Source organism: Dipodomys spectabilis, unplaced genomic scaffold (assembly GCF_019054845.1).
Source record: "Dipodomys spectabilis isolate Male_0828 unplaced genomic scaffold, ASM1905484v1 ptg000480l, whole genome shotgun sequence".
Classification (NCBI taxonomy): domain Eukaryota; kingdom Metazoa; phylum Chordata; class Mammalia; order Rodentia; family Heteromyidae; genus Dipodomys; species Dipodomys spectabilis.
Window position 1 is genome coordinate 704,686 of NW_024871157.1, and position 25,273 is coordinate 729,958.

At 55.3% G+C, this 25,273-nt stretch overlaps 1 protein-coding gene across 1 annotated transcript; it reads left to right on the forward strand.

The window, feature by feature from the left end:
- The first annotated feature begins 2,469 nt into the window (after positions 1-2,469).
- Rilpl1 (Rab interacting lysosomal protein like 1) lies at positions 2,470-24,882 on the forward strand. The gene is made up of 7 exons (XM_042669112.1): positions 2,470-2,874; positions 6,732-6,882; positions 12,042-12,160; positions 12,581-12,802; positions 16,040-16,212; positions 17,069-17,161; positions 24,111-24,882. The coding sequence occupies exons 1-7, from the start codon at positions 2,569-2,571 to the stop codon at positions 24,253-24,255; spliced, it is 1,209 nt and encodes a 402-aa protein (XP_042525046.1). The 5' UTR covers positions 2,470-2,568; the 3' UTR covers positions 24,256-24,882.
- The last annotated feature ends 391 nt before the right edge of the window (positions 24,883-25,273 follow it).

Here is a 25,273-nt window from a genome sequence, read left to right on the forward strand (position 1 = left end):
TGCCAAAACAAACAAACAAAAGATCTATGAGGGCTGGGAGCAGCGGCTCATATCTGCAATCTCAGCTACTAGGCAAGCAGAAATAGGAGGATAATTCAAGGCCAGCCTGGGCAAAAAAGTTAGTGAGTCCCAATCTCGATTAACATGCTAGAAAAAGGAATCATATTTGTAATCCTATCTGTTTAAGAGGCAGAAGTAGGGGGATTACCGTTAGAGAACCACCTGGGCAAAGCACAAGATATCTGAACAAACTTAAAGCAAAAGGACTGGGGGCCAGGCTTACATGGTAGATCCCCTGACTAACAAATACAAAGACCTGAGTTCAAGCTCTGGTACCACCACCAAATAAACAAGCAATCCACAACCGCCCCGCACAGTGTCAAATTATAGGAGGAAAGAATGCAAAACTACAGCAGCAACCATGGCAGAGTGTGGCATGGCCTGGGTTTCAGCGCTGGGATTTAACCAACGGGACCTCTCAGGGCAGGAGGAGCAGCAGTGCTCGGGCACCTGCAGGCCGCTGGTGCCAGGAAAGAGCAGAGGCAAAGTGCGCTGCAGTTTGCAGGCTCTGGTGTGGATTCTCAGGCCCCAGTAGTCTGTTTTTCTGGGAAGCAACTTCTCCTTCCACAGAATCAGTGCCGTTCTGGCCCCGTGCCAGCCCCAGAGGCTCTCAGGGTGAGGAAGTGTCTGTCCATCTGTCTGCCTGCGGCTCCTCTTCTTCCTCCTCACGATTCTCCCCTGTGTCCCCCCTCCCAGCTCTCTCCCAGGACTGTCCTCTATCCAAGTCTACTGCTGGTGTCAGCAAATCTTACCTGTGACCAGAAGAAGGAAGGTGTGAAGTTGTGAGGTCATCTTAGGCACTCCTTCAAGTCTATAATCATCATCATCATTTACTCTGGCGCTAGTACTGAGGCTTGAACGTGTGGCCTCACATTCAGCCTGTTTTTGCTCAAGCCTGGCCCTCTATCACTTGAGCAGTGACTACACTTCCAGCTTTTGGGACTTTATTAACTGGAAGATAAAGAGCTTCTCAGATTTGCCTGCCTGGGCTGGGTTGGACCCTCAAGCCTCAGATCTGCCTTTTGAGGAGCTAAGATTACAGGTGTGCCCGTCGGATCCCTGGCTCAGCACTGTCATTAGTTTTTTTTTTTTTTTTTCTTTCGGGCTGGTCTGCCCGGCGTAGCTCAGGCCAGCCTCCAGCCCGGGCTGCGGGGGCCACTCACGGGGCCGCCCCTGCACCCAGCGCGACCCGGCCCAGCCCAGCGAGGCCCAGCCAAGCCCAGCGAGGCCCGGCCCGGCCCAGCGAGGCCCAGCCAGAGCCCAGCGAGGCCTGGCCCGGTCCAGCGCGACCCGGCCCAGCCAGAGCCCAGCGAGGCCCAGCCAGAGCCCAGCGAGGCCCGGCCCGGCCCAGCGAGGTCCAGCCAGAGCCCAGCGAGGCCCGGCCCGGCCCAGCGAGGCCCAGCCAGAGCCCAGCGAGGCCCGGCCTGGTCCAGCGCGACCCGGCCCAGCCAGAGCCCAGCGAGGCCCAGCCAGAGCCCAGCGAGGCCCGGCCCGGCCCAGCGAGGCCCAGCCAGAGCCCAGCGAGGCCCGGCCCGGCCCAGCGAGGTCCGGTCCCCCTGAGCCCAGCGCGCCCCAGACACGTTGTTAGCTGATTGTAAAGCGAACACCCGATATTTCCCGTGTTTTCCCCGCTGCGGTGCCAGGCAGGCGCCCCGCCGCCGCCGAGGTACAGCCGGGCTCCCGGTTAAGTTAAATAAATAAACGTGTGCCGCGGGGATGGCGCCCGGGATCCCCTCATCCACGACCAAGGACCTGGCAGCGGGGCGATGGCGGGCGCGGCGGAGACCCAGGCGGCTCCACGCGGGCGGGAGGCCGGCGGCGGGGGGCGGCGGGGGCTGTCCCGGCGCGGCCGGGGGCGCGGGGACCCCCCCTTATTCACCGCCGAGGTCGTGGCGGAGCCTGACTCGACCCCTCCCTGGCGGCGGCGGGCCGGGGAGGGGCCGGGCCGGGGGGCCGCGCGTGGGGCTGCGGGTCCCGGGCGCGGAGGCGCGGTGCTGGGGCGGCGGGCGGGGCGCGGGCGCGGCGGGCCCGGGACGCCCCGGGCGGCGGGAGGGGGCGCGGCCCTCGCCGGGCGGGGTCGGGCGCCGCGCTCCGCGTCCCCGCGGGGGAGACAGCGCGGTGACCCTCCCAGCCGCCGCCGCCGTCGCCGCCGCCGCGCCCCCGGGCCGGGCGCCCCGCGCCAGCCGGGCCTCGCCCCGCTCCCATTCCCAACTTGGGAGGCGCCGCGGGGCTGCGCGCGCCCGCCCGCCCGCCCCGCGCATCCCCGCGCCGGAGCCCGCCGCCGCCGGAGCGGCCGGGGCCGAGCGGGACCGCGCATCCCCGCGCCCCCGCCGGAGCCCGCCGCCGCCGGAGCGGCCGGGGCCGAGCGGGACCGCGCATCCCCGCGCGCGCCCGCGGCCCCGGGAGCGCGGACCGCCCAGCCCGGGGAGGGCCCGGCCGGCGCGGCCTCGGCCGCCCCAAGTTTGGCAGCCGCACTAGTCGCCGGGCGGCGGCGGCGGCCGGGCCGCCATGGAGGAGGAGCGGGGGTCGGCGCCCGCGGGGTCGGCGCTGGAGAAGAACGTGGCCGAGCTGACCGTCATGGACGTGTACGACATCGCGTCGCTCGTGGGCCACGAGTTCGAGCGGGTCATCGACCAGCACGGCTGCGAGGCCATCGCGCGCCTCATGCCCAAGGTCGTGCGGGTCCTGGAGATCCTGGAGGTGCTGGTCAGCCGCCACCACGTCGCGCCCGAGCTGGACGAGCTGCGCCTGGAGCTCGACCGCCTGCGCGTGGAGCGCATGGACCGCATCGAGAAGGAGCGCAAGCATCAGAAGGTGGGCGGGGGCCGGGACCCCCGGGCGGGGGCACCCGGCCGAGCTGGTGGCCCCGTGCCCTTGGCCAAGTTGCTTAACCTCTCTGGGCTTTGTTTTTCCGCTCCGTGCCGCTGTGATCACAATGGCATCCCTCCGCGGAGAGGGCCGGGGGAGGGGTGGGGGGGGTGATCCTGGTAGTGATCCTCCGGAAGTGAAAACACTCCCCAGAAAGTGTGGCCCAGTAATCCATCCACCCCAGATCTCCCGCCCAGAGCCACGAGATGACCTCCAGCGGGGGCCCAGGCTGTGGGTTCACCTTCGCAACTGTCTCCCGGAGGACCCGGTTCTGTTAGCGGGTTCCCTGAGGGAAAACGCTTCCTGCCTTCCTTTATCTCCTGGAACTCGGGAGCCACCGAGGAGGAAACGGAAAGATTCGGGGTGGGAGAGAGAGGGTCCCGGCCCCAGGGGAGGTGATTTACGTGGGGACAGCTTTAAGGCCAAGTGTCCACCTGGAGCAGAAGTCTGGGAATCCCAGCCTCCCCACTGGGAGAGAGCAGAGGCGCCTGGGGAGAAGGAAGTGGAGACGCAGTTTCCTGCCCCAGCCTCAGCCCCGCTCCTGTCAGACCCTTCCGACTAGACTGAGAATGGGAGGAAATGGCTATCCTTGGGGAGCTGGAGAAGGGCCTGGCTTGCTGTGTGGATTCTGGAAATACAATTGGCCTCTCTGAGCATCCCTGTCAGGCCATCCCCCATTGGGCACTGGGATGGATAAGTGTGTTTTCAAGGAAATTGGCCCCAGCTGGGTGTGCTGCGTTTAACCTGTGTGCCACAGACCGGTCTCAGTGTGTGCAACCTCAGGGTCCCCTATCCTGGAGTCAAGAGGGACCCTCGCTCCTGTGCCGGTGCCCGTGGCATTGCCCAGGTCACACGGCTGAGTTTCCTGCAGGCTGTGTGTGCATGGCGTATCACCTAGGCACTCTGTTCCTCAGTCTCCCCGCTGTGAACGGGATAATCCTAGCCTGTGTCTTGTTGGGTGGTGGGGAGCATGGGGGTTAGTTTACACGGAGTACTGTGGCCAGGGCTTAGCTGTGTCTCTTGTTACCTGAGACAGGACAGAACCGTAACTGGACTGTCCACAGGCTGAGACCCAGACACCTTTGCCTCTCTCCTCCCTCCTGGGGGACCAGGAGGAAGAGGCTCTGACCCCCCCATGCCCTGTCCCCACCCAGCAGCACCCTTGCTCACCAGGACTGAGGTCCAGTGACCAGCCAGCCAGCCGCACCTGTTGCTCTGTGAAGCAGACAGCCAGGAAAGCAGCCACGGGGAACAGCCAGGTGCTCCCTGAGGGGCCTGGACAGACCCTCAGCCCTGCAGCCCTGTGGTGGGCACCCTGGTCAGAGAACCCTCAGTGAGGCCCGAGGTACAGAATGAAGCCCAGCACAGCCCTCGATGGACGGCAGGCGGGGCCCAGGCCCAAGGCAGAGCAAGCAAGTCCCCAAATGCACTTCTCAGAACTGCTGGATGTCCCCAGTGTGGCTCAGGCCACTGGGCAGGAATTTAGATTTTTTGGGGGGGAGTCCAGTCGTGGGGCCTGAACTCTGGCCTGGGCACTGTCCCTCAGGTCTTCAGCTCAAGGCTAGCGCTCTACCACTTGAGCCACAGCGCCACATTCGGCTTTTTTCTTTTTGCTTATGTGGTGCCGAGGAATCGAACCCAGGGCCTCAGGCATGCAAGGCAAACGCTCTACCACTGAGCCACCTTCCCAGCCCCTAGATATTTTATACTCGTTTTTTGTTACCATGTTTTTGCTGTCTAGCCTGTACTTCCCCGGCCTCATGCTCGCATCTAACCGCTTTGCGCTCTGACTGATAGGACTCGGACTAGATAGCCCGAGGAGGGAGATTTTTATTTTATTCAAATTATTTTCCAGGTACTGGTGGTTCATGTCTGTAATCCTAGCTACTCAGGAGGTTGAACAGGAAAATCCATGAATCTCATTTCTCTAATTAACTACCCAGAAAGCTTGAAATGGAGAGGTGGCTTATGTGGTAGAGCACCAGCCTTGAGCAACAAAACTGAGTGAGAACTAGAGACCCCGAGTTCAAGCTCCAGTATCAGCACTATTAAAAGGAAGAGAAAAGCAAGCTGAGGTTCAAGGTTGGCTCAAGTCATCTCCAGTGACTGCTGGGAGCAATCTCCACATACTTAGTGGCTCCAAGCAGCAGAAATTGATGCTCACACAGCTAGTATGTGCTATGAACCAGGGAGCTACCGTGTGGGGCCAGGTGTGGACCCATGTGGGTAATGACTGTGCATAACACCCCGTGAAGACCCAGGGGTTTGGGGTCAGAAATGGGTCTTACTGGGTTTCAGGGGAGCTCAGTTTTAGGATCGGGGCTTCGCATCCTTAAGGCCCTGGCTTCCACCCTAGCATCTCAATAAATGATCATAATAGAGGCAGACACCGGTGCCTCACTCATCTTCCTAGCTACCTGGGAGGCTGAGATTAGAAGGATCACCATTCAAGGCCAACCCAGGCAGAAGAGTTTGAGAAAGTCCTTCTCAACTGATAGCTGAGCATGGTGATGCGTGCCTGATCCCAGCTATCATAGGAAGCCGAAAATAGGTAGAAATGAGAAATGAGACCCATCTCGCAAATAACCAGAGCAGAGAGGGCTAGGGGTGTGGCTCAAAAAGAACAGACCTGCAGGGGTGAGGCCCTGAGCTCAGATTCTCTACGGCCAAAAAGTAAAATAATAGGGCGGGGGAGGTGGCTCAGTGGTAGAGCGCTTGTCTTGCATGCATGAGGTCCTGGGTTCGATTCCTCAGCACCACATAAGCAAAAAGAAAACCGGAAGTGGTGCTGTGGCTCAAGTGGTAGAGCGCTAGCCTTGAGCTGAAGAGCTGAGGGACAGCGCCCAGACCCAGAGTTCAGGCCCCATGACTGGACCCCCCAAAAAAAAAAAGTAAAATAATAACAGTAATAAATATAAGGTGTTGGACCTGGGCCAGCTGGGAGCAGTGAGGGGTGGAGTGTGGGGAAGGTCATGTGACCTGTCTATCATTCTACCACTTGTCATCCAGCCTGGCTGTTCCCTCTGGTGACCTTGGAGCAGGGCGTGGGCACTGCATTGCCCCTCCTTCTCCTTCCCCCTGCCACCGGCTGCCTGGCAAAGCAGGGGTTTGGAAAGTTATTTAGGAAGTGAGTGCCGGCTACACTAGACATCCGGCCACCTGTCAGCTTGTAGGAAGGGCCAGGATCAGTGGACGTGTCTGAGCCCCTTCTGGGTGCTGGACACTGTTTCAAACCATTGTGTAGAGTAATGGTCTGCTTCCCTTAGCCGCCCTTAGAGGAGGAGGCTCCGAGGCTTCCTCACTTCCCGGACAGGAAGGGTTGAATCACTTGTTCAGGCCCATCAAGGGCAGCTCTTCAGCTAGTGACCAGCTCTTGAGTGGCAAGCAGGGACAGGACTCAGGGAGGGTGGACAGGCTCCGGGCTGCAGGCTTCCCCATTACCAAGTATCCTTTGTTTTGTTTGTTGCTGATACCAGGTCTTGAACTCAGGGTCTGGGTGCTGTCCCTGAGTTTTTGAGCTCAAGACCACTGTTCCACCACTTGAGGCACAGTTCCACTTGCAGCTTTTTGGTGATTAACTGGAGATAAGACTCTCAGATATTGTCATTCCAGCTGACTTCAAAGCATGATCCTCAGATCTCAGCCTCCTGAGTAGCTGGGATTGCAGGCCTTGGGTCTTGTGGGGAAGGACACAGCTAGCCCCAAGCCTCACCCATCTAGGCTGCTTCATCTGGGGGGGGGGGGGGCAGAGGAAGCCGCTGTGCTGGGCAGGTTGTGACCCTGGCTGTCCCCCGGCCCGGCAGGAGCTGGAGCTGGTGGAGGACGTGTGGCGTGGGGAGGCCCAGGACCTCCTCTCGCAGATCGCCCAGCTGCAGGAAGAGAACAAGCAGCTCATGACCAACCTCAACCACAAGGATGTGGGCTTCTCTGAGGACGAGTTCCAGAAGCATGAAGGTAAGGCTGGCTTGATCCTCCTGCTTGGTCACTGCCAAAGCATTTGGCTCCTCTGGGCCTGTAGGTGTGAAGCCACTGGCCAGAAAGGAGGAGTCTGGCCTCTGTCTATAGATGATACCAGCTGTGACACATTCCCCTCCCCAGAGTCGGGCTCAGACCTAGCCCTCCCGAGGCTCACGTTTGCCTGTCAGGTGATCAGGGTGTGAACTGATACATGGACGGCAGGGCACCAAACGGTCAGCAGGTGGACACGCTGAGGCAGGGCGCAGGGCACGCCTGGAGCTGCCTTTGGTACTAAGGCCCCAGCGCAGTCCTGACCAGCTGACACAGTGAGCCATGCAAGAACCGTGGGCAAGAAGCAAATACAAAGCCAGGCACCGGGGTCACACTTATCATCCCAGCTACTCAGGAGGCTGAGATCTGAGAATCGAGGTTCAAAGCCAGCTTGGGCAGGAAAGTCTGAAATTTTTTTTTTTTTTTTTGTTGGTTGAGGGGCTTGAACTCTGGGCCTGGGCGCTGATCCTCAGCTCTTAAGCTCAAGGCTAGCGTTCTACCACTTGAGCCACAGCGCCACTTCTGGTTTTTTTATTTTTCTTTTTTTTTTTTTTTTGGGTCCGGTCGTGGGCCTGAACTCTGGGCCTGGACGCTGTCCCTCAGCTCTTCAGCTCAAGGCTAGCGCTCTACCACTTGAGCCACAATGCCACTTCCGGCTTTCTTTTCCTGCTTATGTGGTGCTGAGGAATCGAACCCAGGGCCTCATGCATGCAAGGCAAGCGCTCTACCACTGAGCCACCTTCCCAGCCCGAGCACCTTTTTTGTGTGTGATTTTATCCATTAATAGAAGATCAACTTCCCAGTAGAAGATGAATGATGCTGGGTATTAGTGGATTATGCCTATACTCCTAGTCAGGAGGCTGATCTGACAACCCAGATACGAAACTACCCAGGCAGACAAATCTATGAAACTTCTGGGCTACATAGCAAGACCATGTGTCATAAAACAAGAAAGGAAGAAGAGAGGGAGGAAGGGACCCCACACCTTTCAGCTCTAGTTGCCGCCTGCCCTGCCCATCCTGGCTCCAGCCTTTCCGTTTCTCCCCATGCACCTGCCCGCCCTGGAGGTTTTGAGGAGTGGTGGCCTCCGGGGTGAGGCCTTTTGCATCTGGCTTCTTTGCCTTAGCACAGTGTGTTTGAACTTCCTCTCGGTTTGCTATGGCAGTGATTGTTTGGTTCCATAGGACAGGTCACAGCAAGGGTTGTACTGTTTTGTCTTTCACTACTGTAAATCGTGTGCCAGTGAGCAGTGAACATCTTTCTACCTGCACCGTGCAAATACCTTCCCTCTTTGAGAGGTGGACCGAGGATGCACCTGCTGGGTCATGGGGGAAATAAGCTGAACTTTTGTTCAGCTGAACAAAATAAGCTTAACACATGTGTGTGCATGTGTGCCTGTGTCAGTACTGGGGCTTGACCGCAGGTTCTCTTGCTCTTCCTCATGGCTGATGCTGTACCACTTAAGCCATGCCCCAGGATAGCATGTTGCTGGTTAGTTGGAAATGGAGTCGTCCAGACTTTTTTGCCCAGGCTGACTTTGAACCTTAATCCTCCGATCTCAGTTTCTGGAGTAGTCCCTGATGCTGGCTCTGTCATCCCCTTTTGTTGGTGATATTCCCACAGGGCACAGGGGCCTGGGAGGTGACCCACGGAGTCTAGGGCCCCCAAGCTATGGTCTCAGAAGAAGCTCTCAGCCGCCTCGCATCTGCGCGGCGTCCTCTGAGCTCAGCTTGCTTTGCTCCCCAGCTCTCCCCGTGATGGCTGGGCTTGTCAGGCAGCAGCCCACACGTGTGTGTGCTGAAACCTTCTCGAGGGGCTTTCGGTGGGGGTCCCGCCGGCTCCCCAGGAGGACGCATCGGCAGCCGCTCGAGCCGGCCCCCACTGCAGCCCCTGCCAGGCCGGCGAGGCTGCCAGATGCCAGGCCTGCCTGCTTGGTTATTTTTATTTTGCATGGAAACCGTGGGAACACAAAGACAAGGCATCTCCTTCTGCTAGAGGAACAGCGGGCCCGTGGATCCCTGGGAGAAAGGAGCAGCCAGGATGGTGGGACTGCGCCCTGGTGGGACCCGGAGCAGGTGCAGGGCAGCGGCTAGGAGGTCTGAGGATTTGGGGGTCTGACTCCTGGTGTCGCTGTGGGACATGCTTGCGCGGCCCCACTGGGCAGTCATGGGCACTGTACTCAGACCCCCTTTCACCACTTCCTGGAAGCTTCCAGATTAAAAAGCACCACCCTGTCCCCTGATTTTAGAACCATCTTGTGAATTGGCTGGCACCCAACAGAAACTACCTGTTAGCCAGGGGCAGGGAGAATCACTGGTGTCTCAGTATTGGACTGGGCAAGTGGGGTACAAAGAGAAGTTCAAAGGACTTAAAACCTCCAAGCCCGAAGGGAAGCCGGCCCCATGTTCACATACGGCAGGGCAGAATGATGTGGGGTGAAATAGAAGGAATTTGGACTTTTTGTTAGAAAAAAATTAAAAAAAGAACAGGCACTCGCGCTCACGCCTATAATCCCAGCTATTCAAGAGGCTGAGATCTGAGGATCACAGTTCAAAGCCAGCCCTGGCAAACAAATCCAAGAGACTCTTAACTCCCATGAGCTAGCAGAAAGCCCAGAGTGCAGCATTAGCTCAAGTAGTAGCCTGGAGCTAAAATGCTAAACCAGCATGGGAAGACTTAAATTCAAGTTCCAGCATACACAAAAAAGAACCCAGGCCCCAGGCTCCCACCTGTTATCCTAGCTACCCAGGTGGCTGCATCTGAGGATCATGGTTTGAAGCCAGCCCAGGCAGGAAAGTTCTATGAGATTTTTTTTTCTTTTATTTTGTCAGTCATGGGGCTTGAACTCTGGCCTTGAGTGTGTCCCTCAGGTCTTCAGCTCAAGACTAGCACTCGACCACTTGAGCCACAGCGCCACTTCCAGTTTTCTGGTAGTTTATTGGAGATAAGAGTCTCATAGCCTTTCCTGCCCAGGCTGGCTTTGAACCGCGATCCTCAGATCTCAGCCTCCTGAGTAGCTAGGATGACAGGCGTGAGCCACCATCGCCAGCTCAGCTCTTATGAGACTCTTATCTCCAATAAATTACTCAAAAAAAGCCAGAAATAGGCTGTGGCTTAAATGATAGAGTGAAGCTCAGGGACAGCACCCAGGCCCAGAGTTCAAACCCCAGGATATCAGTCACTGGATTTAGGGCCCAACCCTCATACACGGAGACGTCATCCAAAGTAATTAGCTCTGCAGAGACCCTATTTTTTTTTATCTTTTTTTTTTTTTTTGTGAAAATACTGTACAGAGGGGTTACAATTACATGGGCAAGATAATGAGTACATTGCTTTTTTTTTGGGGGGGGGGGGGTCCGGTCTTGGGGCCTGAACTCTGGGCCTAGGTGCTGTCCCTCAGCTCTTCAGCTCAAGGCTAGCGCTCTACCACTTCAGCCACAGCACCACTTCCTGCTTTTTTCTTTTTGCTTATGTGGTTCTGAGGAATCGAATCCAGGGTCTCATGCATGCAAGGCAAGCGCTCTACCACTGAGACACCTTCCCAGCTCCAATGAGTACATTTCTTATCAAGCATTGTAGCCTCCTCCTTTGTTTCCCCTTCCCATCCCTTCGTATTCTCTCCTCCCCTCTCCCCCCCACCCCCCGTCTCCCCCACCAAGGTTATAAAATTCATTTTTCGACATAACGACTTGTACATCTCATTGTTGCAATGGGTCCTCCTGTATCCCTGTTTTAATGATTTGTTTTTTCCCTTCCCCTCTACATATACCAACATCATATATAGTGAAAGCAGGGGTTATACCATGGGGGAGGGACATACAAAGCAACAAAGACATAATCTTATAAATACGTTAGAAACAATCGCATGAAAGATCTTTTTTTTTTTTTTTTTTTTGGTCAGTCGTGGGGCTTGAGCTCTAGGCCTAGGCGCTGTCCCTCAGCAATTCAGCTCAAGGCTCATGCTCTACCACTTGAGCCATAGCGCCACTTCTAGTTTTCTGGTTTTTTTTTTTTTTAATTGTGATTAAGTGATTTCATAATTTCCCAAATTTCACAGTATTGTGGGATAGTGATACTCATTTAAAGTCACAAACTCATTCTAACTTTCCTGGAGCAAATTGTCTATCACGGTCTATTACATATATCAGTGTATACATATACACCATACATGTGATCAGCAGCATGGGGATATTTAGTAGTGGTTCCACCAGATGAGTGGAAGTTCTTTGTTTCTTTTTTTTTTTGGGGGGTCTGGTCGTGGGGCCTGAACTCTGGGCCTGGGCACTGTCCTTCAGCTCTTCAGCTCAAGGTGAGCGCTCTACCACTTGAGCCACAGCGCCACTTCCGGCTTTTTTCTTTTTGCTTATGTGGTGCTGAGGAATCGAACCCAGGGCCTCGGGTATGCAAGGCAAGCGCTCTACCACTGAGCCACTTTCCCAGCCCAGTTCTTTGTTTCTTAAGTCCTGTTAATTTTGTCGTATCACCTAACATTTTGGATTTAACATCCACTTATCAGGGAGACCATGTACCGTTTGTCTCTTTGCTCTTGGCTTACCTCGCTCAACATGATTTCTTCTAGCTCCATCCATTTCCCTGCAAATGCCATTATTTTGTCCTTTCTAATGGCTGCATAATATTCCATTGTGTATAGATGCCACAATTTTTGGGTCCATTCATCTGTGGTGGGACACCTGGGTTGTTTCCATATCCTAGCTATTGTGAACAGTGCTGCAATAAACATGGAGGTGCACGTGTCCTTGTATATTGGTTCCTGTTGTTCAGGGTAGATGCCTAGAAGTGGTATGACTGGGCAGAGATCCTATTTTTTAAACAGGGCTGTGTTCTGGAATTGCGGGAAGGCATGAATTTGGGGGGATTGTATTTGATGATGGTAGGAACAGGACTCTGTAACCAGGCGCCTGAGCTTGAATTTCGGTGGAGTCACTGCCTGGACCCAGCAGGGCTGTGAGCCGGTGTGCACCTCCCAACAGGAGGCCTGGTGGCGGGGCTCAGCTTCTCACAGGACACCGCCAGACTTGTTCCTGTGGCAGGGCCCTGGGAGTTGCTGACCCCAGGCCTCAGTTCCGCGTTCCTGCTGCCTGCAGGCATGTCGGAGCGGGAGCGGCAGGTGATGAAGAAGCTGAAGGAGGTGGTGGACAAGCAGCGGGATGAGATCCGCGCCAAGGACCGGGAGCTGGGCCTGAAAAACGAGGACGTGGAGGCCGTGAGTGGCGCCCTCCCCCCCAGCTCCTCCCTCCTCTTCCTTCCTCCTCCCAGTGCCTGTCCTTGGAGGCCTCAGCCTGGACACTGACCCTGGGCAGTAGGAGGGAATGCAGTCCCACAGTACCCCTGTCCCCCAGTACCACCTCTTGTGCCTCTGGAGTCCAAGCCTGAGTTAGAAGAAGGGTCCTCAAGGCATGCAACTTCCCTGTTGGGCAATTCAGCATGATATATCAATCCTAACAAGACCCATAGGTCCATCTGCCATAACAATATGTTAGTAACTACAAATTGCCCGTCTCTGGTGCCATCATAGTCCTTAAATATGAACAGATTTCTAACAGGGTCCACCTGAAGGTGTGCAGTGTACAACTTGAGCCACTGTACACAGCGACCCTGCACAACAGCCCTCTTCTCCCCACAGCTACAGCAGCAGCAGACGCGGCTCATGAAAATCAACCATGACCTGCGGCACCGGGTCACCGTGGTGGAGGCCCAAGGAAAGGCTCTGATCGAGCAGAAGGTGGAACTGGAGGCAGATCTGCAGACCAAGGAGCAGGAGATGGGCAGCCTGCGGGCGGAACTGGGGAAGCTCCGGGAGCGGCTGCAGGGGGAGCTCAGGCCGAATGGAGAGGAGGAGCCGGAGGTGAGTGGGAAGCCGGAACTGAGGTAGTGCATGAGTCACTAATCACAGGGCGTCACGTGCTCCCACTTCTAAACACAGACTCAGGACAGTTGAAAGTGTAGAGATGGCCATAGCATTGCTCCTGAAGCCCAGGAGATGAGCTGGGCGCTGGTGGCTCACCTGTAGTCCTAGCTACTCAGGATGCTGAGATCTGAGGATTGGGAGTGTGTGTGTGTGTGTGTGTGTGTGTGTGTGTGTGACATAGAGAAAGAGAGAGAGAGTCAGTCAGTGAATTTCCACACCACCTGCCTTTCTTGCTCCGGTTATTTGATACAGGGTTTCTCTTTTTGCTTATCTTTCTATTTATACTTCCCACTGAAGCTGGGATGACAGGCATGACCCGCCAGCACCTAGCTGTTTTTTTTAATTTTTTGCCAGTCCTGGAACTTGAACTCAGGGCCTGGGCACTGTCACTGAGCCTCTCTGTGCTCAAGGATAGCACTCTGCCACTTGAGCCATAGCACCACTTCTGGCTTTTTCCGTAGTACTGAGGAATCGAACCCAGGGTTTCATGCATGCTAGTCAAGCACTCTATCACTAAGCCACCTTCCCAGCCCCCTAGCTTTTTATTTTTATTTTATTGTATTTTTTTTGTCGGTCGTGGGGCTTGAACTCTGGGCTTGGGCGCTGTCCCTGTGCTCTTCAGCGCCACTTCCGGTTTTCTAGTGGGTTTATTGGAGATAAGAGTCTCATGAACTTTCCTGCCCAGGCTGGCTTTGAACCATGATCCTCAGATCTCAGCCTCCTGAGTAGCTAGGATTACAGGCGTGAGCCACCGGCGCCCGGCTCCTAGCTTTTTATTGAGATGGAACTTCTCTGCCAGGGCTGGCTTTGAACCATGATCTTTCTGCAGCCTCACGACTAGCTGGGAGGACAGATGGGAGCCACCATGCTCAGCTACATCTGAATTTTCTAAGAAGCAGTTCAGGCCCAAGGGTGTCACAGGAACACCAGAGCCAGACCGCCTGAGTTCAAGTTCCAGTCCCCAGCAGCTGCCAAGCACCCACCTGTCTGGACACAACATGACTGAGGCTTAGGTTCTGCCTGGTGGGCCTGGAAAGTCCCAAGTGTGACCAGAGCGCAGTTGTCCCCTCTGCTGGCCCAGCTGCTGCTGTGGGCACTTCTGTGAGCCTGGTGACTGGGAGGCTGGGCCGCAGGGGAGAGGCCCAGGCCCCAGGCTGTTGCTGTCGGTGGCCTCTGGATGGCTTGTCGGCCTGTCTCCTGGGCATCATGGTATCTCTGATACCCTGGCTGTGCCCAGACAGGCTCCAGGGACCAGCAAACAAGGGCAGGAGCCTGGCTTGTCAGAGATAACCCTGGCCACCCTAATCCTCGTGGAATGACCTGGAAGGGCCGCTGACCAGCCCTGCTGCCACCTGAGGAACAGGCTCAGGCTCTCTGGCCAGCCCTGGGCGGCCCCAGGAGTCCCTCTCCCAGCTTGTGGGACAGTAGTGCCCAAAGTCAGGGCTGCCCCACACCTGTCTGGGACTCTCCAGGCTCTGTGGGGATCAGAGCCATCCGTCCCCAGAGGAAAGAACAGGGGGCAGAACAGGGGACCCTCCTTGTCCAGGTGGATACATATCAAGGAGGCACCCCAGCCCGGAGGGTTCAGAGCAAAGAACCCAGAAGTTGTGCAGAGTGCCCTTAGAAGTGGGGGGCTGGGCTCTGTAGCAGGACCTTGTGGAAGGGAGAGAGCGAGGGAGGGAGGGAAGGAGGGAGGGAAGGAGAACTATGCGGGGCCCAGAAGAGGCTCTTTGAGGTAAGGCTGTGCCCCTCCCTGAAGTGTGGGCACCTGTGAGGTGGCCATGCGGGGAGAGGCTGCCTGTGCCTGGCAGCCTACCTGGGGCAGCCCCTGGGTCCCGTGTTACCCTGGGGGTTGTGGGCGCAGGGGTGCCCCTGCCCCGTTAGCGTGGTGTCTCCTTATCTAGTAGATCTGAGAACCCGGAGGAGGCGTCCAGCGTTAAGTCAGGGAGCAGGGCAACCTGCACCGCTCCCCCCTGCCCGCCCCCACCAAGATGACCATAGTTCTGAGGCTAGCTCCTGCCGAGACTGCCCAGCCTTGTTGCTGTCACCTGATCTGCCCGGCTCCAGGTGTCGCCTTTCAAGTGCCCCTTCTCAGAACACTCTGTCCTCCAGCCCAGGGCCTGCGGCCCCGGCTCTGTCTCCAAGAGACCTTGGCCTCGGCCTCACCCCTGTTCTGGCTGGAGGCCCACCTCCCCTGCCTCTGTAAGGCTGAGGATGGATGACATGTCTATTCGTGCCCCTCTTGCCCCCATTCCAGAACTTTCCTAGAGCTGGCTTGGTCTTTATCTGCTAGTGGACTATGGAAAATTGGGAGAGGGTGAGCCAGCGCCATGGCCGTGGCCGTGGCCGGCTGACACGGGGCAAAGCCTCCCTCACTGTAAGGAAAACACGGAGCCAGTGGCTCATGTCTATAATCCTAGTGACTCCGGAAACAGAGGTCTGAGGATCTCAGTTCAAAGCCAGCCTGGCAGTAATGTCTGTGAGGCTCTTTACCTCCAATGAACCTGCAAAAAGCTAGAGGTAGAGCTGTGGCTCAAGTGGCAAAGTGCCAGCCTTGAGGGAAAAAGCACCCAGGTCCTGAGTTCTAGACCCAGGACTGGTATCTCTCTCTCTCGCTCTCTCTCTCTGTCTCTCTCTCTCTCACACACACCCCCCCACACACACACAGAATAAACTTCTTTACTTGTCTTTTCCTACTGTTTCCTAAAAAGATGTCCCTGGGGAGAGGAGGCCGGGCAGGCAATGTAGTAGGATGCTGGGTGGCGTGTGTGTCCCATGGGAGAGAAGCCCCTGGGAAGCGACTGTGTGTGACTTTATGTCAGATGACCAGGAGCAGAGAATTGTGCGGGGCTGTGGTCTTCCACCCACTTGAGCCGCCGCAGGAGCAGAGAGGGGGCAGGTTTCCGAGGGCGGGGACTAGAGGCGGTGCTTCTTCACTGTGGATGGCTTTGACTGAGCCGGTGGAGGCGGGACGCAGCCCTGCTGTGGAAGGGGCCGCTGCATCCACCTCCGCAGGAGCCCAGGCTACCTGCAAGGGCTTTAAATAAAGCAGGGCCCTGAGCAAGCTGCCCACGCGCAGGGGGTGGACGGACGGTGCAAGCTCTGTCAGGATGCAGAGTGGGTGCCGCCACCGGGGCTGCCAGGAATTCATTAGCAACACTCTGCCCCCTCCAGATGGAGCCCAGCGGAGAGGAGGGCGTCTCAGATGCGGAGAAGGCCGCCCTGGATCTCAAGGACCCCAACCGCCCCCGGTTCACGCTGCAGGAGCTGCGGGACGTGCTGCATGAGAGGAATGAGCTCAAGTCCAAGGTATTCTTGCTGCAGGAGGAACTGGCTTACTATAAGAGGTAAGAGTCCCTGGGCAGAGACCTGTAATCCCTCTGAGGGAGGCAGAGGCAGGAGGATCATGAGCTGAGGTCTACCCAGCATGTTAAAAGCCTAAAACCCAGTCTGAAAATAAGCTAAAGCAAAAAAGGGCTGGGGTGTAATAGAGCATTTGCCTAGCAAGTATGGGGCTGTTTAAAATCATACAATCATAAATAATACAATTCAATAAATAATAAGTAACACAATTTAAAATAATAATTAAAAAAATAAAAGCTGGGTGCCAGTGGTTCACGCCTATGATCCTAGCAGCTTACAAGGCTGAGATCTGAGGATCATGGTTCAAAGCCAGCCCAGGCAGGAAAGTCTGTGAGACTCGTAACTACAATTCACCACTAAAAAGCCAGAAGTAGAGGTGTGGCTCAAATGGTAGAGCCCTAGCATGGAGAAACAAAAAAGCTCAGGGACACTGCCAAAGTCCTGAGTTCAAGCTCTAGGAATGGCAAAACAAAACAAAATTTAAAAAGCCAGGCATCAATGACTCACGCCTATAATCCTAGCTACTCAGGAGGCTGAGATCTAGGGATCATGATTTGAAGCCAGCTTGCCCAGGAAAGTCTGTGAGATTCTCATCTTCAACCTTAAGTATTTTCAGAACATCCCATTAAAGATTTGCTCACTGGGCCGAAGGGCTGACCCCTCCTCTGATCGGCCATGTTGGTTGTCTGGAGGCCAAACCTTAGGCAGGTATCTAGGCAGAGGTTACTGTCACCTTCATGGGTCTCTCCAAAGTATACATCTTCATCAGACCATTCCCTTCTGGAATGTTCCACTCTCAGAAGTTTTGACTGATTGGTCTCACACTCTTAACTCTTCCAGCGAAGAATTAGAAGAGGAAAATCGAATACCCCCTCCTCCACCCATGGCACACCCGAGAATGTCCCCCCAGCCGGAGTCTGGGATCAAGCGACTGTAAGTGACTCTTTCAGCACATGGCGCATGGCTGGCTCTGCATCTCCTGGGGTTAGCTCCTGAGTTCCTGTTCCCAGGGGCTCTGCCTGTTGCTAAGCACAGTGCGCTCATGGGCTTTCCCCTGCCTGGATGTTGAGTTCTTTCTGGGATCTCTGGGCAGAGGCTGGGGGCAGCTGGGGGGGTGGGGAGGGGGCTGTGGCTCATGCTCAGAGCTTGCTTGAGTTTGCAGCCTGTGGCTTTGGAATCAAGGACAGCAAGTGGGGCTGGGTGGAGGACTTGTGCAGCTTAAAGGCTCGAAAGCTGCGTGTGCATCTAGCCAAGTGTGCATTAGTGCCAGATACATGTGGTGGGCCCTGGTACTGTGACCAGGGTCCCCCTTGGCTCAATAGGCTCTCTAGAGGTTCTGCAAATGTTTATAGACTTTCCTTTTCCCCGAAAAAGTGCAGATGTAAGGCTGGGGATAATCTCCGGGGGTTCCTGGACCCCTGCAGGCTGTCAGATAAAGGCCTGTGGTCTAGTTGAGTGGCTCCAATCTGAAGACTTACTGTTTACCTACTGTGTAGCTCCATTCAGCTTCTAGGTCCTCCCCATAGTGCTGGTGGGTGGCAGTCCTTAAGGAATCCAAGTCACCTTCTGCAGCTGTAAGAGGTAGGGCCAGGATTTGAACCAGGCACCCTGGCCTTTGCAGGATGGCCTATTCTCTCAGCCTCAGGCCCCCTACTTTTCCCATGACAATTATAGAATAGATCTCAACTACAATCCTAGCTACTCGAGAGACTGAGCCCTGAGAATCTTAGTTCAAAGCCAGCTTAGGTTAGGCAGATAAATCCTAGAGATTCTTATCTGCAATTCCCCATGCTCCCCCAGACCTGTGTCAGCAATGTGGAAGACTGTCAGCTCGGGAGTCAGTTTTATCCTATCTGAAACTAGGGCAGATTCCTTGCCCCTACTCCCAGTCAGATTCACAGAAAACAGTCAAGTTTCATTGGCTCTGATTCTATCACATGATCAACCTGAAACCAATCACGATAGCACATTGTCAGGTCTATGTTTATATTGTCATCCCTGAAGCTTAAAATAACTTCTTATTTATTTATTTACTTAAATTTTACTTATTTATTTTTTGTCTATGGTGGGGCTTGAACTCTAGGCCTGGGCACTGTCCCTCAGCTCTTCAGCTCAAGGCAAGTGCTCTACCACTTGAGCCACAGCGCCACTTCCAGTTTTCTTTTTTTTTTGTTGGTCGTGGGGCCTGAACTCTGGGCCTAGGCACTGTCCCTCAGCTCTTCAGCTCAAGGCTAGCGCTCTACCACTTGAGCCATAGCACCACTTCCAGCTTTTTTTTTTTGTCTGCTTATGTGGTGCTGAAGAATCGAACCCAAGGCCTCTTGCATGCAAGGCAAGAACTCTACCACTGAGCCACCTTCCCAGCCCCACTTCCAGTTTTCTGGTGGTTCATTGGAGATAAGAGTTTTATGGACTTTCCTGCCCAGGCTGGCTTTGAACCGTGATCCTCAGATTTCAGCCTCCTGAATAGCTAGAATTACAGGTGTAAGCTACTGGTCCCCAGCTATTTATTTATTTGTCAGTCCTGAGGCTTAAACTCAGGGCCTTTTGCTCAAGGCCAACACTCTACCACTTGAGCCACAGTGCCCCTTCCAGCTTTTTCTGGTTATGTGGTACTGAGGAATCAAACCCAGAGTTTTTTTTTTTGTTTTTTTTGGGGGGGTCTGGTTGTGGGGCCTGAACTCTGGGCCTGGGCGCTGTTCCTCAGCTCTTCAGCTCTTCAGCTCAAGGCGAGCACTCCACCACTTGAGCCATAGCGCCACTTCTGGCTTTTTTTTTGTTTGTTTGGGTTTTTTTTAACTGTATTTTTTTTTGTCTTTTCTTTTTTGGTACTGGGGATTGAACCCAGGACATTGCACTTGCTGGGCAAACGCTTTGCCACTGAGCTACATCCCAGCCCTGTTTTTTTTTTTTTCTTTTTTGCTTATGTGGTGCCGAGGAATCGAACCCAGGGCCTCATGCATGCAAGACAAGCGCTCTACCTCTGAGCCACCTTCCCAGCCCCTCCAGGGTTTTATGCATGCTAGGCAAGCACTCTACCACTAAGCCACCTTCCCAGCCCTATTTATTTATTTGTTGGTTCTGAAGCTTAAACTCTGAGCCTGGGCGATATCTCTGAGCTGCTTTTGCTCAAGGCGAGCCTTCTTCCACTTGAGTGACTTCTGGATTTTTTTTTTTTTTTTTGAGTAGTTTATTGGAGATTAAACTTTCTTGTTTGGGCTGGCTTCGAACTGGGATCCTCAGGTGTTAACCTCCTGAGTAGCTAGGATTACAGGTGTGAGCCACCGGTACCCAGCTAGCCTAACTTTTTATTTTATTTTATTTTATTTTATTTATTTATTTTTGGGTCCAGTCGTGGGGCCTAAACTCTGGGCCTGGGCGCTGTCCCTCAGCTCTTCAGCTCAAGGCTAGCGCTCTACCACTTGAGCCACAGCGCCACTTCCAGCTTTTTTTTCTTTTTGCTTATGTGGTGCTGAGGAATTGAACCCAGGGCCTCAGGCATGCAAGGCAAGCGCTCTACCGCTGAGCCACCTTCCCAGCCCCCTAGCGTAACTTTTTAAATTCATTCAGTTCCCATGGATTGAAATTGGCCCCGTGTGATCCGAGTGCTAGCTTCATCGCAGGGGGTGGGAAGGCCCTTCAGTGTTAGTGTCATGAAACATTTGTAATTGCTTCCAAAACTGGGCTGTTCTGACTTAAATGTTCTATTCCAGTACCCTTATTTTAGACAGGGTAGTTAAAGTTGGGTCTTGCCAGTCTTGAATTGGGTGAAATCCAAAGAAGAGCCATTGGAGTGAGCCCCCAGGTAGAATTCTGCCTACACTAGAAGAGGCTAAGTGTCTGCTCTGCTTTTCCATATGGCTTCACTTGCCTTTTGCCTGTCCTCTGGTGGATGGGTGTGGGCTGGGGCTCTGAGCCTGGCGCGGGAAGCAGATGGAAGGGAGGAGCCCCAGAGAGACAGACAGAGACAGGAGAAAGAGCGGGCGGCCAGCACCTCCTGTCCATGGGGCACAGGTGGCCAATCCCGAGGCAGCCCGTCCTCCGAGAGGACTGCTGGGGGAGCCAACTCGCACAAAAGGCTTTTGACAGACGCTGTGAGGACACTGGCTGCCTTTGTCCTGAGCTGCTGCCCGGAGCTGCGGCCTTCGAAGCCTAGGCTGGGAAGAGTCCAGGCCAGGGACGGGTCTTCCTGGGGAGAGCTGGCTTGAAAGTTCTTAGGTGGCTCAGCACACCGTCCTCCCCTCCCCCTTTCGGTCTGTTTGGTCTCCTCTTCCTGTGCTTTGGGCAGTGTCAGCTCAGCTCTCTGCCCCCCCCCCCCCAGGGTTTTCCCCACCTCTCACCCCCCAGCAAGTAGTAATCATCACCAAGGAGGACTGAAGGCCTCACCAGCAAGGAGCACTTGTGCGGGGCAGCTATCCCGACTTCTCAGATGAGGAAAATGAGTCCCAGGGCAGCCCCTAGATTTCATTTAGACTAAGCCGGTACTAGCTGGGAATGCTCGGGGTCAGGCACCCCCCCCACGCTGCTGCTTTCCGTCCTCCCCTCCCCAGGTCCCCAGCCCTGGCTGCCTGCCTGCGTCCCTTATCTCAAAGGCACCACGAGCTAGAAATGGCACAGCCGGCAGGTCTGAGCTGAACACAACAAGGGAAGCAGAAACTCCTGCTGCCAGTCACAACAGCACGCCTGCCGGGCATCCAAGAATAGCGGGTGACCCTGCAGCGCTGGCCAAAGAGGGTGGACTGGTGCGGCCCAGGAGGTCATGCGGGGGCACCAAGTGACTTCACCCGTCCCCAGGGACCAGCAGCACCTCCTTGTGTTTTGGCCTCACAGTCCCCTCCCCCCCCCCCAGTGGCCTTCTGCCAGGCAGGGGCAGGAGGCTGGTAGGGACACTGGAGGGAGGCTGCTGGGGGGTGGCAGGGGGGCCTTGGCTTAGACTTGGATTATAGAACCGGAAAGGGTGGCTTTGGTGCAGGCGGCTGCCCCCAAATGGTGGCAGGGACAGTACCTTCTGTCCCTGTCCTCCTCCCCGCCGCCGCCCCTCCTCCAGCCAGCAGGAAATAGCTTCTCACACCGCCCCTGACTCTTCTGGAATGCCACTTGCTAGAACTTCATTTGGTTTGAAGCTTCCAGAAACACTGGGTGGGGAGACAGAAGTTAAAGCTAGCCACCTCCAGAACACACGCGCTGGGCCACACAGACACAGAAGGGAAGTGGCCGTCACTCTGCAGCTGGCACCTGCGGGAAGGGACTGTGGTCGGGAAGCCCTGTGGGACACACACGTCACTTGGCTGGGATACTCCAGGTGACAAATCTGGCCCCTGACCAGGCCCCAAGCGAAGCCCAGCAGTCCAGGCAGAGCAGGTTATCTCTCCAGGCAAAGCATCCATGCTGGGTCTGAGCGGCTGCCAGGCAGGGACGGCGTCCTGGCACAGTTGGGTACAAAGAAGGGGGACGTGGAGCCCCTGCAAGCCACCAGTGCCCGGCCATCTGGCCTCTGCGGATTGAGCCCATTCACTTAGCAAAAGGCTCTGGGAGGCCTCCCATCTGCTGTGAAAGGCAAAGGCACTGAATCCCCAGAACCCCCAAATCTCCAAGCGGTAACAACTTTACACTTTTTTTTTTTTTTTTTTTTTTGCCAGTCATGGGGCCTGAACTCTGGGCCTGGGCGCTGTCCCTCAGCTCTTCAGCTCAAGGCTAGCGCTCTGCCTCTTGAGCCACAGCGCCACTTCTGGCTTTTTCTGTTTATGTGGTGCTGAGGAATGGAACCCAGGGCCTCATGCATGCAAGGCAAGCGCTCTACCACTGAGCCACCTTCCCAGCCCCCAACTTTACACTCTTTAGAGCAGACAGCAAACCTGCTTTTCAACGCGAGCCCTGGCGGCCTGACAGGCGTCTCTTCAGCCCTGCGCTCAGCACAGGGTCAGGTGACCGTTGAATGAGGGTCGGGGACACAGTGTCTCTGCTTCCGGTCCTTGTCCTTGTGTCCTTGGCGGGCTGTCACCTCTGCCGTGGGCGCATGGAGGCATGGAGGAGAGCCAGCGGTCGCCACAGAGCTCCTAGAGCATGCTGGCCTCCCCCTTGCCCACGCCAGGCCACGCTTCCCCCGTGGCTGTCCCACACTCTATGCTTCCTTGGGTGACAACCAGCTCAGATGTCACACATGAGCTTAAGCAGTGTAATGTATTCCGTAGATCATGGCTCTGGATGCCAGAGTCCAAGATCAAGACTGCGTGCAGGAGAACCTGTTTGGGTGCTCTGCTCTTTGGGGGTTTGCTGGCCATCTCGGGCCTGTGGGAGAGGAACGTCACCCATTTCTGCCTCTGTCACCGCATGACGCATGCGCGCATGTCTGTATCCAGATATCACCATTTATAAGTCAGGGTGCTGGTTCTCTGCTAGGGCCACGCTCTGCTGTGACTGCTTCCTGTTTCCCCTCCGGTCACATGCAGGGGTACTAAGGGCACGGGGAGAGGGACGCAGGTCACTCTGCGGTGCACCCCTCAGCCGGGCTTCCGGTCATGCCTCCTCTGTTTTTGTCTTCTGTGTCTCTCTGGACTTCTGGACCAGGATCTTTACAGCCATCTTGCCCATGGTGGCAGCTGGACTGATTGTAGATGACCCCGCGCTGCAGCCCGCCCGGAGACTCGTTTCCCTTGTAGGCACTGTGTGGGTTTGGGCTTCCGGGTGAGCCGTGCCAGGGGTGTGTGCGGCTGCCGCTGGGGCTGCATGGCGCTCGGCCACCTGTGTGTTGGCATCTGCAGACTGCAGACGCCTCTCATTGTGCTTGACCTACACGAGTGGAATTCTTGGCACCATCACCGATAATTCTTTTTGTCTCTTCTGTTTCCCTTCTAAAAACCACCTTGCCATGATCCAGTAAAGAAGGTTCTATAAGTGATGGGTCAGTAATCCACGCCCGGGTCCCGAGTGGCACTAACACTGTCTCTGATGCCCGTGCCATGCCCATAGCTTTCTAAACTGCCTGGTCTATCCGGGATCGGATGTGGGTCCATTGCCGTGGGTATTGGGGTGGGGGGGGCTGCCATCTCTGTGTTGGGAGTGCTAACTGGCTTTCCTGCTTCCTTCAGCCAGGTAGAGGCAAAACCTAACACATGTGGCTGCTATTTGGGGCCAGCTAATTCCCCAATCTCCCCATGCAAAGCCAAAGCATTCACACATATCCCGCGGGCACTGTGCCTTCATTGTCAGGGGCCAGGAGAATTTCCCTTGTGTACTTGGCTTGCCCTTGCCACCTTGGTCTACTTACAGTGATGCATCCTAAGGGCTTCAGCATTAAATCTACTTTTGAAAGCCCAAACGCACCTACTGTGTCTCTCTCATCGCAGAAATCTGTCCCATGATTTAACAATAATGACCATGAAATCTGGGCCTTACTGTGCTGCTTCTGTGACTATATTAATGCATAACTATTGGAATCAGGACTACTGTTCATTTCCACCCTGTCATCTTGAACCCCACACAGGCCCTCAGGATCGCTCGGTAGAGGACCTGCAGGGCCAGGACAGCAGCCCTGTGGTGTTGAGTTCACTCTCAGCATGCGCAAGGCCCGGGGCTGCGTCCCCAGCACTGCAGGAAAGGGCAGATGTGATTGGTGTCATGAGAAGGACCCCACGCAGTAGGCAGGTGGAACCCCCATACATCCACAGTATACACACACACACGCTGCTCACATGACCTCCCAGGTGCTGAGGTAAACGCCGTGGGGGAGGAAGCCCTCCTGTGACCCCATCATCCCCAGCTTCCCCGTCGCGAACCAGTTTGCACTTAGACCGCTGCTATGTCTCTGGCGTTGCAAGAAAGAAAAAAGGGATCTGCACAGCCCAGGGAAGGCTCTCATTTCTCTCTTTCTCCATTCTAAAAGGTTTAGCTTCTTCTCTCGGGACAAGAAGCGCCTGGCCAACACGCAGAGAAACTCACACATCCACGAGTCCTTTGGCCAGTGGGCAAACACTCACCGAGACGACGGGTACACGGAGCAAGGGCAGGAAGCCCTGCAGCACCTGTGACCTGTGACCTGTGACCTTGGCCCCCTTGGACCCAGATGTGTCCTCAGCCTGTGTGGCATTACTGCCTCATGCCTCTGGGGGCAGGGGCACCCTCAAAATGGACCTCAAACAAACTGTCGTTGAGGATGGACCTTGGAGAACTGATGCCAAATTCTAAAGAAAGGTTTATTTATGTCCAGGGCTATCACCATTTATAATAGATGCCTCTGACCCTTAGGATATATATTTAATAGTCCTGTGAACTGAAGCCAGCTATTGCGTTAACTTTAGTAACCAACTTCTTCCAGCCAAATACATCACTCGCCGTTCTAATCGCTACGTGACTTGCTTTGTATAGTTTTAGTATAGTAGAGGTTTCATGGGCGCCTTTGTTGTGCTTGAGCGGGAGGCAGCTTTTCATGATTGTGAGATTGTCAGGGAAATAGTTGTTGCACAGGATTGATCGACTAGACACAGAGTGAGCAACTCCAGCTCCAGCACTCACGGACACGATGCCAGTCCTCCCTCTCAACCCTGCAAGAGGCAGCAGCCGCGCCGGAGCAGGCTGGCTTGGGCCCGGCGGAGGAAGTGTGCCTTGCAACCGCTTTGGGTTAGCACTGACCAAACATGCCGAGAATGATGCTGTGACAGTTCTTGCATGCAGTTTTCTTTTCCTGGCATCCTCCTTTCCTTTTGGCATTCACCATGTGAAATACTTAGTCCCCTGCAGAGAAGACAAATCTCCCAAGAAAGCTGGGGGGGGGGGGGGTCTGAAACTCCTACCCACAGAATACCCAGAATACAGGGTGGGGCCTTACTCAGTGCATTCTGTTAGTTTGCTAAAAAACCAGGTGAAGCCAGGCAGCACAGCACACACCCATATGCTCAGAACTTGAAAGGCTTGAGGAATGAGGATCAAGAGTTTGAGGCCAGGGGCTGGGAATGCGGCTCAGTGGTAGAGTGCTTGCCTTGCATGCATGAAGCCCTGGGTTTGATTCCTCAGCACCACATACACAGAAAAATCCGGAAGTGGCGCTGT

What these genes read in the sequence shown, in the direction of transcription:
- Rilpl1 (XM_042669112.1), top strand. Translation starts at nt 2,569, where the DNA reads ATGGAGGAGGAGCGGGGGTCGGCGCCCGCGGGGTCGGCGCTGGAGAAG. An exon ending in AGGAGCGCAAGCATCAGAAG is followed by an intron (nt 2,875 to 6,731) that starts GTGGGCGGGGGC and finishes CCGGCCCGGCAG; the next exon opens with GAGCTGGAGCTGGTGGAGGA. An exon ending in AAAACGAGGACGTGGAGGCC is followed by an intron (nt 12,161 to 12,580) that starts GTGAGTGGCGCC and finishes TTCTCCCCACAG; the next exon opens with CTACAGCAGCAGCAGACGCG.